Source organism: Hyperolius riggenbachi, chromosome 1 (assembly GCF_040937935.1).
Source record: "Hyperolius riggenbachi isolate aHypRig1 chromosome 1, aHypRig1.pri, whole genome shotgun sequence".
In the NCBI taxonomy this organism is placed as follows: Eukaryota; Metazoa; Chordata; class Amphibia; order Anura; family Hyperoliidae; genus Hyperolius; species Hyperolius riggenbachi.
The window spans coordinates 334,941,794-334,956,691 of NC_090646.1; the positions used below are offsets into that span (position 1 = coordinate 334,941,794).

General features: G+C 42.9%; 1 protein-coding gene across 6 annotated transcripts in view; it reads left to right on the forward strand.

The window, feature by feature from the left end:
* The window catches only part of HSH2D (hematopoietic SH2 domain containing), a 104,843-nt gene that overhangs the window by 47,295 nt on the left and 42,650 nt on the right, over nucleotides 1-14,898 (forward strand). For 3 of the 6 annotated variants that reach the window (XM_068271206.1, XM_068271207.1, XM_068271208.1), the window contains exon 2: nucleotides 5,079-5,197. The exons of the other annotated variants lie outside the window; for them this stretch is intronic. In XM_068271206.1, coding sequence (XP_068127307.1) covers nucleotides 5,147-5,197 — 51 coding nt within the window. In that variant the 5' untranslated portion in view covers nucleotides 5,079-5,146. The remainder of the gene's footprint in view (nucleotides 1-5,078; nucleotides 5,198-14,898) is intronic. 6 annotated transcript variants of the gene reach the window in all.

Here is a 14,898-nt window from a genome sequence, read left to right on the forward strand (position 1 = left end):
GTACGTATAGGGGGCCTTTAGGTAGGTATAGGGGGCCTTTAGGTAGGTAGGTATAGTGGCCAGTAGGTAGGTAGGTATAGTGTCCTGTAGGTAGGTAGGTATAGTGGCCAGTAGGTAGGTAGGTATAGTGTCCTGTAGGTAGGTAGGTAGTTAAAGGGACCTTCAGTATAGGTAGCAGGGTATAGGGCCTTAAGTATAGGTAGGTATGTAGGTAGGTAGGTAGGTATAGGGGCCTTTAGGTAGGTAGGTATAGGGGCCTTTAGGTAGGTAGGCACGTATAGGGGGCCTTTAGGTAGGTATAGGGGCCTTTAGGTAGGTAGGTAGGTGGGTATAGAGGCCTGTAGGTAGGTATAGGGGCATTTAGGTAGGTAGGTAGGTATAGGGGCCTTTAGGTAGGTAGGTACGTATAGGGGGCCTTTAGGTAGGTAGGTACGTATAGGGGGCCTTTAGGTAGGTATAGTGGCCTGTAGGTAGGTAGGTATAGTGGCCGGTAGGTAGGTATAGTGTCCTGTAGGTAGGTAGGTAGGTAGGTAGGTAGGTAGTTAAAGGGACCTTCAGTATAGGTAGCAGGGTATAGGGCCTTAAGTATAGGTAGATATGTAGGTAGGTAGGTATAGGGGCCTTTAGGTAGGTAGGTAGGTAGGTAGGTATAGGGGCCTTTAGGTAGGTATAGGGGCCATTAGGTAGGTAGGTAGGTACATATAGGGGGCCTTTAGGTAGGTATAGGGGCCTGTAGGTAGGTAGGGATAGTGGTAGGTAGGTACGTATCCTTTAGGTAGGTATAGGGGCCTGTAGGTAGGTAGGTATAGTGGCGGGTAGGTAGGTAGGTAGGTACGTATAGGGGGCCTTTAGGTAGGTATAGAGGGAGGTATGTAGGTAGGTAGGTAGGTAGGTAGGTAGGTAGGTAGGTAGGTGTCGCTCCCCCTCCCCCCCGTGCCTCCTCCGCTCACCCCCACGGCCTCCTCCGTCCCCCGTGCCTGCATAAGTATCAACTCACCTGTCCAGTGGAGCGCAGAGCGGCAGACCTCCTCGTTACTTCTCGGTTCCCTCTAGTGGCCGGACCGGCTTTTACTGATGACGTCATTGTAAAAGCCGTCACTAGAGGGAACCAGGAAGTGAGCGAGAGGTCTGCCGCTCTGCGCTCCACTGGACAGGTGAGTTGATACAATGTATGCGGGCGGGCGGAGGAGGCGCGGGGCGGGCGGAGGAGACGCGGGGGGGGCTCGGAGGAGGACGAGGACGAGTGCGAGCGGCGGATGCGCGGCGATGCAGCGTCGGGATTCGGCGGATTCGCAAAGTGGAAAATGGCGTCGGGATTCGAATCCACGAATCTCGAATATTTCCCAATATTCGAGGGATTCGTGGATTCGCCGGATTCGTCGTCCCATCCCTATATAATACTATGAATGCATTTTTCGGGTCTTTTGCAGGAACTGATCATTTGCATGTGTACAGCATCTTTAGAAAGATCAGTCTTTCAAAACTCCCTGATAACCATGTGACAGATACCTCAGTTTGCAAAGATTTGTACCTGATATGTGTACTCAGCTTGAGGCGGCTGGGTGCACACATAGCAGAAATGCTAGCGTAGCAGGAAACGCTGCGCTTTATGCAGCAATGTTAGTCATTTCATTTCATTTCGCCTGCCAGCACTGTATGTGTGACATGCAGCCCTGCCTGGCTGTCTGGGCTCTGCATTATGTCACACGTACGGTCATCTGAACCTGGTTGAGGGCAGAGGTTATCATCCCAAGCAGATGTCACAGGTAGATCGTAATCAACCTATTGGACAGCCCTGGTCTATGGTAACTAATATGGATTGCGTTTTTCATGAGTTTTTACATAGTTATTTGGGTTGAAAAAAGACATACGTCCATCGAGTTCAACCAGAGAACAAAGTACAACACCAGCCTGCTCCCTCACATATCCCTGTTGATCCAGAGGAAGGCAAAAAACCTTACAAGGCATGGTCCAATTAGCCCCAAGAGGGAAAAATTCCTTCCCGACTCCAGATGGCAATCACATAAAATCCCTGGATCAACATCACTGGGCATTACCTAGTAAATGTAGCCATGCGTTTTTCATCAAAACTTTATTATTATATATTATACTATATTATTAATAAAACGTTTTTAATTAAAAATGAAAGATCTCTGATGTGTTTCTGCTTCCTGTTTTGTGATTTTCTCTTGGGTAACATAACCTTATGTCTCAGATGGTACTCTAGTCATAGACTATTGAACTTATATGAGCTGCACTCTCTCATTTGTGACCCCTGTACTTCGTCAGCCCATCATCTACTTATTTTTTCCGCAGTCACCCCACCCCTTACTTCAGGGTGTTTTTACTCATTGTGTATTGTTTTTTCCCCCCTTTCCAGTGTTATTCTAGTAATTGTGTACGTGTTTTTTATTCAGACAATTGTTATAAAGGATCAATAAAAGGATATTTTTGTACTCTATTGGCATATTTGGTGCGTTGTGAGATCTTTTTCCTCTATGTTTCTTGTTTCCGCTTCCTGTTGTCTTCCTTGTGATTTGCATACATTAAAAAAAGCATACAAAATGCATATGCGTTTTACATTAGCGAACCGCCAACGCATTCAAACGCATGCAAAACACATGAAAAATGCATCTGTGTAAAAAAAACATGAACACACCAAAAACGCTGTAAAAATGCAATAAAAAATTGCAAACGCATACAAAAACGCTTCTTTTTCACAGTATGTCTTATGTGAACCCAGCCTAAAGGGAACCTTACCTGAGATTAAATTAAAAAAAGCTTCACCTACCTGGGGCTTCCCCAAGTGCACTGCTGCCGTCCTGTGCCCTCGCCAGTCTTTGACGATCCTCTGATACCCCTCCGCGTGTTAGTTTTATTTTCTCGGTTAAGGTTCACCCACCTCCCCATTCACTCATGAAAACCATGTGAAGGAGCATGTGAACACTCCCTGCTGCCATTCGCCGGCTCACAATCCCGCTGGGTTCAGGGACAAAGGAGGCCCTATGCTATCATTTTTGCAGGGGGGCCCTATTAAGTCTAGTTACGTCCCTGCTGCTCAGGTAAAAATAGTGGCAGTGGGACTCAAGGGTGAACCATTGTTTTGACAGGAGCTATAGGGGAAGACTCCTCCTGGTTTATCACATACAAATAGTACACTCTTTTACTATTAAAAAAAAATAATACATGAATCAATTTATATTGATGTACATAATAAGTACATCATAAAATGGCAATTAGAAATGTTTTATAATTTTGTTGATAAACATATGGTTGCAGTTTAGTTTGCTTGGAGTTATACTTTAAATATAATTAGTCAAACCCTTTCCAATTTGAAAGACATGTTATGTAATTGTTCTCTAACAGGTAGGCAAATTAGTGTTTGCATAAGAAATTAACATGTTCAATCTCTAACTGGAAAATACTGGAACATTACGATTATTACTTTACAGTGTGCAAGGGCATGTCTATGTATAGGCAACTATAACTACACAATTGTTTTTTCCTTTCTTGAGCATAATCTCATAATACAATTTTATATTACAGATATGCTGTATGTTCATCATATTTCAACAAAATATATTTGAAACATGTTATATTTACTTGCATATACTGTATGTATGCAAATGTGCACACACATAAACCTTTGACTCCATCTACATTATTCTGCTTCATAAATTACTATAGTGCTCATTTTGTGTTCAGAATCTGAAGACAAGAGTATAGTAACTATACTCTTGTCTTCAGATTCTGAACACAAAATGAGCACTAAAAATAACAGTAGTTATTTTAACTTGTCTATACACAATGTTGCCAACATTAAATGATCCAGTTAGTGAAGTCAACTGTCCTTCACAGGCCAAAAACTTTTGCTAATATGCAAACTGTAGCAATATGGTGACACTGTCGTGCTTACTGTGAGGAAATTTTAAGGTGCATTAGACTCAGTGGCATAATAATAGGGGCTGCAGCCTCTGCACCACGGAGGGCCCGGGGCCCCTCTGGGGTCCACTCAGGGCCGTTTTGGGAGGCAGGAGGGGTCCCAGCATGAGGGGAGAGCATCGGTTCCCACATCGGGTCCCTCACCTCGGGGCTCTCCCCTCAGGGCGCTCCCCTCCTGCATTAAATAGGTGGCAGCAGCGGCGGCAGGAACACAGGCATAGCTCTGTGCTCCACCACTGAGGTCCAATCTCTAAGTGCTACACGCTACTTCCAAATAAACAGAAGGTAATGGAAGGTATAGAAAAATCGCAAAGCGATTGAAAAAGCGCTTTCTATAGTGATTTCCCGAGCACTTCTATGAATAAATACTCTGTATTTATTCATTTCTGGGTGAAAGCGTTCAGGAAATGAAAAAATAATTGCTCTGCAAAAGCGCTTAGAAAAGCGCAGGGGAAGGCGATTTTAAAAGCCAAAAATTGCTCAGCGTTTGAAAAAGCGCTGGTGATTTATAGTGTGAACATAGCCTTACTCCTCTGACCCTGTGATTGTCCATGGTAGGTTTTGGTGTGCAGTATCAACTGTTATATATCTGTATTAAGAGTGCTGGTGGGGGGTGGGGCATGTAAAACGTGCACTGGTGCCCACAGCTCCTTAGCTACACCACTGGACATCACTACTGCCAGGGTTGTAAAGAAGAGTAATTTTACCTTACACTCTGTTTGGAGATGGAAAGATAATTTCTGTACTTTACACAGACACAAGACTTGTGCAGCACCAATCTATATTTTTGGCACATTTTTGAGCAAAACTGGCATTTCCCTTACAGATGTAAATCTAATCACATGCCCATTTTGATGATAAATTCATGATGGCGTAATGAGGTTTTCTATTTACCTTTTCAGTTCTTTTGTTTGATTTACATAAACAGACTTGCATTTTTTATTTATTGAGCTCTTGATTTACTTAAAGTTTCAAAGCTGCTAGCAAATAAGCCTTCCAGCCTGCAATACTGGTTATACTCCACTGTCCAGGTATTAAGGAAGTAACTTCAAATATTTTCTCAAGAAGAATTGCAAAGAAACATATAACTATATACCAGGGTAAAAAAAAATTCTTTTCAATGTATCTTGTTTCAGAACAACATTGCCAAGTTCTGCGCACCACATTACAGGAAAGATATTGCAGTTGCAGAGCAGGTGCAGAGATGAGCAACAAAATTGATACGTGGGATGGAAGGTCTCGCTTACCAAGAAAGGTTAGATAAACTGTGTTTATTTAGTCTAGAGAAAAGACGCCTTAGAGGGGATCTAATTAACATGTATAAATACATCAGAGGCCAATATAATAGCTTGGCGGATGAGCTTTTTGTCCCTAGGCCTTCTCAAAGGACTAGAGGACATGATCTGCGCATGGAGGAAAAACGTTTTAGCCATTTATTTAGGAAAGGGTTCTTTACAGTAAGAGTGATTAAGATGTGGAATGCATTGCCACAGGAAGTCGTTATGGCAAACTCTATACCTGCATTTAAAGGGAGCTTAGATGCTTTCCTTGCGTTGAAAGACATCCATGGCCACAATTACTAGGTAATGCCTAATGATGTTGATCCAGGGATTTTATCTGATTGCCATCTGCAGTCGGGAAGGAATTTTTCCCTTTTGGGGCTAATTGGACCATGCCTTGTAAGGGTTTTTTCACCTTCCTCTGGATCAACAGGGATATGTGAGGGAGCAGGCTGGTGCTGTACTTGATGTATGTATGTCTTTTTTCAATCAAAATAACTATGTAACTATGTAACATATTTGCTATTACCTTGTATATCCTGTAGAGCTTTGTGAGCTTGCATGTTATGCTGGGTATACACCATGAGATTTTTTGGCATATAGATGGTTTGATTTTTCCAACAGGTCTGATCTTATTTTCGATAGTTTTTCTGATCAATTTCTCATAGAAGTGAATGGTAATCGATCATAAAAAAAAAATCGGAACATCGATCGGATGGTGGGCGGGTCAATCTTACCTGTCTGGCGTCTTCTTCAGTCATCCCTCGGCGCCTCCCACGATGCGCTCCAAGCGGCGGTCACGTGATTACAAACACTTTCTCCTTCCGGGTTGAAGGAGGAAGTGTTTGTAATCACGTGACGCGCGTGGAGCGCATCGTGGGAGGCGCTGAGGAACGACCGAAGAAGATGTCAAACAGGTAAGATTGACCCCCCACCCACCCCGCACAGGTGTACTGGGAGATATCCGGATAGTAACCATCATGATGTCTCCCGTTTCCGGATTTGAGCAGCACTACTGCCGAATGATTTCAGTTTTTGCTTTAATTGCTTGAAAGCAAGAGATTTAAAGTGGTCTGAAACTCTGACATAACATTCAATAAAAATGTGTTTTCCTACTTTTTATTACTCATACTGTTATCGTATTTGCATTTGTGCACACGTAATGTCTGTTCACAAACTACAAGTTTCCAAAGTGTAGTTTTTTTACCCTGAAAGCTGGCATTGCATTTTATTATTTTTAATTATAACTGCTTTTTTATTATATATTAAAATCTTTTAATGAGCTATTCTGAACACTGTGTGTGCCTGAAGCAGAGACAGTTTCTCAGAGAGTGTTTGTTTACATTCCAGTGTTGATACATTTGTGTTTAATAAGTAAAAAAGTGTTGTTGTTATTTCCAGTTTGTATGCGGATTTGAAGCTGAATAGCAGGAGAAAGTGCTTTGTTTAACCATTTAACCACCAGTGATGTTCTGCTAGAATTTTTTTCTGGGATAGTAGCTTACAAGCTGTGAGGAATTTTATAGCAAAATAGAAATGCTGGCTTTCAGACCACTTAGGCTGCATTTCCACTTGTGCGGTGCGAATCGCCGCGGTAAAAATTCGCATGCGGATGCGAAATTCGCATGCGGGTCCATGCGAATTTTCATGCGTATTCGCACGCGAATTCGCATGGATGACGATGTATGCGAATTTAACCATGGCAGTGCTGGTGTGCTTTTCCATTGTTTCTGTGCGAATTCGCATGAAAATTCGCATGAAAATTCGCATGAAAATTCGCATACCCAAACCTCATGCGAATTTCCTATTAAATGCATTGTATGCGATTCGCATAGCGGTATGCGGTATGCGAATTCTGATGGCTCTGCCATGCGAATTTTTTCTGCACAGAAAAACGCAAAGGAATCCTGACAAGTGGAAACAGTCCCATTCACTTGTATTGCTATGCGAATTTGCATGCGAAAAACGCATGCGAATTCGCGATAGTGGAAATGAGCCCTTACTTAAAGTAGCTGTAAGGATCATTCTAAGTGACAATTATTTAATCACTTCATCCCCAAGGATTTCTCCCCTTAAAAAAACAGAGAGCAGTTTTTACCTGTCAGCGCTCCTTCCATTAATTCGTCTATACTACTTATCACAACAAAATAATTTATATCTTGGTTTTTTTTGCCACCAATTAGACTTTCTTTGGGGGGTACTTTTTGTTAAAAATTATTTTATTCTAACGGCGGTTTAACAGGAATAATAAGGAAAAATTGAATATTATAGTTTTAAAATAATACATGCTACCGTAATTAAAACCCACACATTTTATCTGCCCATTTGTCCCGGTTATTGCAACATTTAACATTTTTCCCTAGTATAATGTATGGCGCCAATATTTTATTTGGAAATAAAGGCGCATTTTTTCAGTTTTGCATTCATCGCTTATTAAAAGCCCATATTTAAAAAAATAACAGTAATATACGCTCTTGACATACATATTTAAAAAGTTCAGTCCCTAAGTAACTATTTATTTATTTTTTATATATATTTATAAAAGATTTATTTGGGGAATTATGGAAGAGTTTGAGAGGTAAGGAGTTATTCAATTAAAACCCACATTTTATTTGCCCATTTGTCCCGGTTATTGCAACTTTTAAAATATTTCCCTAGTACAATGTATAGCGCCAATATTTTATTTGGAAATAAAGGTGCATTTTTTCTGTGTTGCATCTGTCAATAGTTACAAGCTCATAATTTAAAAAGTATCAGTAATATACCTTCTTGACATACATATTAAAAAAGTCCGGGGCATGGCTTGCTTGTTGCCGGATGAGGACGCAGACTGCTTAAGCTCCCGGGCCAACGCTCTCTTCCTGCTGCTTAATCTCATTTATACAGCTCACAGCTTGCTCATGACGGGTCGGAGGAAGAGGGGGAAAGATTCTGCACCTCCCAAGCCCAGTAGATCACAAATCAAGCACTTCTTGAGACCATTGGAGAAACGGCTTGCTGATATGCGGTCATCCAAGATGGCGTCTGAGGCCTCCACTTCTCCACGCCAGAACACAGCGCAACATGGAAACTCCCCAAAATCACAGCTCTCCAAAGCAGGTACCGCTCAACCATTCCCACCGACTGCAGGCACTCAACATCCCCAGAATTCTCCACTTTGATCGCCTGGATCATCCCCGCAGGTGAACGCCCCGTACTCACCGCAGACCCCGGCCATGCACTCGCCACAGGCCTCACCACTGGCGGCCGCCGCCCACCTCGAGGGAACTTCTCCCAGATCATCTCCGCAGGCGAGCGCTCAACATTCACAGCAGAATACTGCCATGCGTTCGCCGCAGGCTTCACCACTAGCGGCCATCACCCAACATGGGGGTTCACCTCGCTCAGTGTCCAGCGACTACATAGAGGTTGACCTGCACGAATACATCCGTACGCTTCCCACGAAGGACGACCTGGAGAACTGTGTGGCCCGCATTGAAGCGGCATATAGGCGGGAGATGACAGACCTTAAGGCAGATATTAACTCGATAGGTGGCCGCTTAGAAGAAATTGATGCAGCACAAGAGGATCTCTATGCTCGGGTCGAGGCCCAACAATACCAGATTGACTCTCAAGGTCAGTGCCTTCAATCTTTCTTCCTTCAAGTGGATGATTATGAAAACCGCAATAGACGGAATAATCTCAGGATTAGAGGCCTCCCCGAGTCTGTTGATTCCGCCTCGCTTAATTCTACGCTGACTACACTCTTCAACAACCTTCTTAAGTGTCCTACAGACACCCAAATTGAAATAGACCGGGCTCACAGAGAGATTATCATACTACTGGACCTTTCCCGCAACACTCTTCAAATGCGCAAGGCGCTTGGTCCGCTTACTTCAGTGCTCCGTGAACGCCAGATGCAATACAGATGGGGCTATCCTTTTCGCCTGACCATTACTCACGATGGGAAATCGGCTAATTTCACATCTCCTACGGATTTACCTAGAATCCTCCGTGCATTTGATCTCCCAACGGTGATTTTAGGTGAATGGCCTTTTCCCCTGCAGAGCTCCAAACCTGGCCTACCACAACGTGAGAAATGGCATCTCCAGCGGTCTCGCTACAGGCAGAATGTGACCTGAATTTTGCTATCCTACGGCAGATGGCTCCGGACGCTTGAATGCTTATTTCTCTAAGTCCCGGATTGGGCTTGATAGGTTGCAAGTATTTTCGTTTCTTCTAATTCCTCAACCCCCTCTCCCCGTTACCTCCGTCCTTTCCTTCTCTCCATCTTATTGTTATAGGTGGACATTATCGCTATGTTATAATCTTTGATTTTACAGGGATGCTGATGCAGAGACTATACCATATTGGTTCAGATGTTATTTACCTTTATAACGGTTGTTTAATACCTTATGAGCCTTTGCTGTTGAAACTATCCCTGGTTCATAAGACACAGTTAATCAGAATACCTGTATAATGGTCACTCTGATTTTTGTAAAACTGAGAAATATCCAAAGCTGTTGAGCCAGCTTTATAGAAATCTCAATATATGTTTAAATGCAGCAATGTGGAGTGGGCGTGGCTACCCCCTTCTCCGAGATGGGTTCCCGCGCTCCCCTGCACACTGCCATTCTAGGCTTTTTGCCTCGGTATGGCTACCTTTTTCGTGCCTTTGGAGGTTCAGCTGGACTCGCTTGTTCAGCTTTCTACCTCTCACAGATAGCTTGCTATCTGCTTTTTCTATACCCTCTTCTCTCTTATTTTCTTTCTCTGACTACTTCTTTTCTTCTTCTCCACTATACCCTCCCTGTCCCTCCTCCTACTGACAGTGTGATGCTTCGCATGCTTTTCTTCTTATTAACACCATTTATGGATCATGGGTGACCTAAATGTTTTATCATATAATGTAAAGGGCTTCAACATTCTGAATAAACGCTCTCAGATCTTATACCATGCGCATAAGCAGAGAGCGTCTGTTCTTATGTTACAGGAGATCCACTTCAAACTCAATCATACACCACCTATCTCCTCTAAATATTACCCGGTCTGGCACCACTGTTACAACCCAGGCAGTCGTTCTAGAGGTGTTTCTATTGGATTCCATAAATCTATGCAAGTAGAAATTATTGATCAACAGCTTGACCCAATCGGTCGCTACATTTTCTTAAAGATCAAATATCAATCCAGGATTCATACACTTGCATCGATCTATTCCCCCAATAGACAACAAGGGAAAGCTCTCCTTACTTATTTGAACAAACTGGAGAAATTCGCTGAAGGTCAAACCATTATTGCTGCAGATCTTAATATGGCATTAGATCCTACTCTAGACACTTCCTCAGGTCAATCGTCAATCCCCAGATCTATGAATATAAAGATCAAACGGAAACTCCATGATCTTAGGTTGATTGACAGTTGGAGGGCAATGAATCCTGGGGGGAAGGACTTTACTTTTTTTCATATCTGCATTATTCATACAGTAGGATTGACTACATTCTTATTTCTCACTCACTATTGGATCATTGCACACAAAGTAAGATTGGTTCATTTATATGGTCAGACCACTCCCCTGTTCAGTGTTGTCTTTCGGTTGGTGGATTACATAGACCAGATTTCTCCTGGCGACTTAACACCTCCTTTCTCTCAGATACTACCTGCTTTGCTTCTGTGAAGCAGGCCATTATAGATTTTGGTGAATCTCATAAAGAAGATGATACCTCCCCTGTGGTGAAATGGGAGGCCCTAAAGTGTGTACTTCGGGGTCAATTTATTGCACATGGCTCTCGTATCAAGAAAGAGAGATCCTCTCAAATATCTAATCTGCTTAGTGAGATCCACCTTCTTGAAACACAGCACAAAACTTCTCAAACACCTGATGTTGAACTTCGACTATCCACTCTCAGACACAACCTTCTGAGAATACTAGACACGGAAACGCTTATACAACGTGAAAAACTTAAAGCCCACATCTACGAGACGGGTAATAAATGTGGTAGAGCCCTCACCCGCTCTATACATCCAAGACCCTCTGCATCTTTCATCCCTTCCATGAATTCCCCGCTAGGAGGTCCAGTCACAAAACCCAGGGAGATTGCTAATACCTTCCGATCATATTATCAATCCTTATATAACATTGTCGGAAGGTACAGTGATCTCTCCAAGCCCTAACTCAACAAAAAAATCCTGACTTATTTAAATTCTACTAAATTGCCTAAACTTACCGATGATACTATTAAAGAATTAGATGAAGACTTCACGGAAGTCGAAATCATCTCTGCAATCCGATCCTCTAAAAATGGGAAATGCCCAGGACCCGAAGGGTACACTGCTCCTTTCTATAAAAAATTTCAACATCTTCTCACCCCTTACCTCTGTAAATCCTTCAACTCGGTATCTCCAACTACCCCTTTCCCAACCCAAGCCTTACAAACACACATCACTGTCATTCCCAAAGAAGGGAAAGATCCCAAAGAATGTGGCAGTTATCGCCCTATCTCTTTAATTAATTTAGACATGAAAATCTATGCCAAAATAATTGCAGTTCGCCTCAAACCCTACATTCCCGACCTGATACACACAGACCAATCTGGGTTTGTCCCCCATAGGGAGGCCCGAGACAATGTCCTCAAAACAATAACTCTGACTGAATATGCTCAAAAATCTAATATTAAATCTTGTCTGATGTCCACTGACCCTGAGAAGGCGTTCGACAGGGTCCATTGGCAATTTCTGGAGCTCACCCTTCAAAATGTTGGTCTTGGACCCTCCCTTTTACAAAAAATGATGGTCCTTTATAGTAGCCCCTCTGCAAGGGTTTGAGTCAATGGGATCCTGTCGGACGCCTTCAAGGTCAGTAATGGCACCCGTCAATGGTGCCCTCTTTCTCCACTATTATACATCCTAACGATGGAACATTTTGCCACGGCCCTCAGACAAAACCCTTCAATCCATGGTATTCACTGTGGTACATCTCACTTTAAAGCTGCACTATATGCAGATGACCTGCTACTTTTTGTTACATCCCCTCAAATTTCTATTCCTAATATTTTGGCGGAAGCCGAAATATTTGGGGCATTAACCTCTTGAGGACTGCTGTGTTAAACCCCCCTAAAGACCAGGCACATTTTCATCAAATTGGCCACTGCAGCTTTAAGGCCAAGCTGCAGGACCGCAAAACACAGCACACAAGTGATTCCTCCCCCCTTTTCTCCCCACCAACAGAGCTCTCTGTTGGTAGGGTCTGATCGCCCACCCCAGTGTTTGTTTGTTTATTTGTGCTTGGTTTTTATTTGTTTTTTTAAACAAAAACAGTTTTTTTTCCCCTCTCTTGTATAGACCCCTCCCTCCCCCCGCCGGCCAATCCCTGTGATTAGCTGTCATAGGCTTCAGCCTATGACAGCCGATCACCTTCGTGGCTCAGGAGGGGACAGCCGTGTCACACGGCTGTCCCCAGTACAGCGCTGCTGCTGATCGCAGCGCTGTACGGGTAATTAGACGGCGATTACGCCGTCTAACAGAGACTGAAGAGGGGGCGGAGCTCCGCCCTCCGAGAATGAGATGCGCGCGCAGCGTGCGCGCGATCTCATTCAAAACAGAGCCCCAGGACTTTACGCCAATTGGCGTTAGGCGGTCCTGGGGCTGCCGCCGCGGCCACGCCCACCGGCGTGACGCGGTCGGCAAAAGGTTAAGTAACTTTAAAATGAATATTTCCAAAACCGAAATGCTTAATATCTCCCTCCCTCATCATATATGTAAGCTTTTACAAGCCAGCTTTCCTTTTAAATGGACCCCACATCACATACGATACTTGGGTATAAACATTACCCCAAATATCCAAGACCTTTATCAAGCCAATTATTTACCCCTCCTACAAAAAGTCACAACAGAGCTTCAAAAACCTTCCTATAACAGACCATCATGGCTAGGCAGAATAAATACTTTAAAAATGGACATTCTCCCTAAATTTCTCTACCTCTTACAGGCCATCCCACTCATTATCCCCAAAGCTTTCGTCAAATCCGTGAAAGCACTGTTTTCCACATATGTATGGGGTCCCCATAAAAAACCACGTCTACAATACTCCCTTCTCTGTAGACCAAAATTGGATGGTGGGTTAAGCTTACCAAACCTTGACATGTATTATAAAGCAGCCACCCTAACACATATTATTGACTGGTTCCACAGTAGGGATACTAAATAATGGGTTATGTTGGAGTCTAACATCTTAGGTTTAGATACGAGAGCATTACCTTGGACGAATAGATCCTCTCTTCAAAATATTCCAAAATGCCCTATCTGGGTCACCAGTGTCCTCTCACTCTGGGATTCATTGCTCTCCAACACATTTATTTCTTCCATCCCAGGTCCACTGACGCCCATACTAGACAATTTAGATTTTCCTCCAGGAGTCCAAGCTAAGTCCTTCTTAGGATTTGAAAGACAAAAATGGCCTCAACTAAGACATATTTTACAAGATGGGGTTCTGCCAAATTTTTCGCAGCTCAGAGGTCAGGTTTCCTGGCTTCAGTCAATCCAACTCCAAGACTATACTCGCAAACTCCCTATTTCATCCCAAATTGCACGTAAACTAACTGATTTTGAGAACCTATGTGTGGGATCCTCGAGACCAGACCATACTCTTTCAATTTTATACCAACTCCTGTTGGACTACTTACCAAGCCCTTTTGATAAAATTCGCTCCAAATAGGAACTAGATCTAAAACACTCAATCTCAGAAAAAGATTGGCTGAAAGCGTTGATCCTTACACACAAGTTCTCCCTATCAAATCGTGCTCAGGAAAGGAATTATAAATTAATATCACGCTGGTTCCGCACACCAGTACAAACAATCCACTGGAGCAATGAGGCTTCTACTCTATGCTGGCGTTGTAAATCAGTAGTTGGGGACTACCTACACATGTGGTGGGACTGTACGGTCATCAGACCCCTATGGAACTGGGCCTTTCAATGGTACAGTGAAATGTATTGTTCCCCGATATCTGTCTCTCCAGAAATAACTCTGCTCTCTCTTATACCCGGTTCCATTAGATCTGCAAAAAAAGCCTACTACGTCATCTTTTAACTGCAGTCCGCTACTTAATCGCCTTACATTGGAAGACAGTATTTACACCTACTCAGAAAGACTTAATTTGCACCATTAATGAGATTATGAGAATGGAGGAGCTAGTCCTAACAGCACAAGATAATCATGAGAAATTTATGTTCCAGTGGGCCATTTGGATCGACTATAGAGAGACCAAATGAACCCCCTCGGTAAATGCAGACCCCAAAGTATGCTCTATCTAGTATGGAAATACACCTCCACTGTTTTCTTCTCTTGGCTATTGACACAGGATACCTTAATCGTCCTATTATTGGAATTTATGTCACATGTATTACATGCATAATGTGTACCTTGGTTTATCATCTTCTCATAGTGCCTATCTGTCGGTAGGGGTCTATCTCCCCCACCCTTTCTTCTCTCTCTCTCCTTTGTATCTTTTATTTTCTACCTCTTTGTTTCTATCTATCTCTTTCTAAAATGTGTAAAATAAGGTTCTAATGGTCAAATATTTTTATGTTCATACGGCTAATCTTGAATCTTGGTAAATACATGACTCACAATTCTTGTAATGTCCTTGATGATCCTGTTTCTTCATAATAGTTGTATATGACTTTGACCCTTTTTGAACCA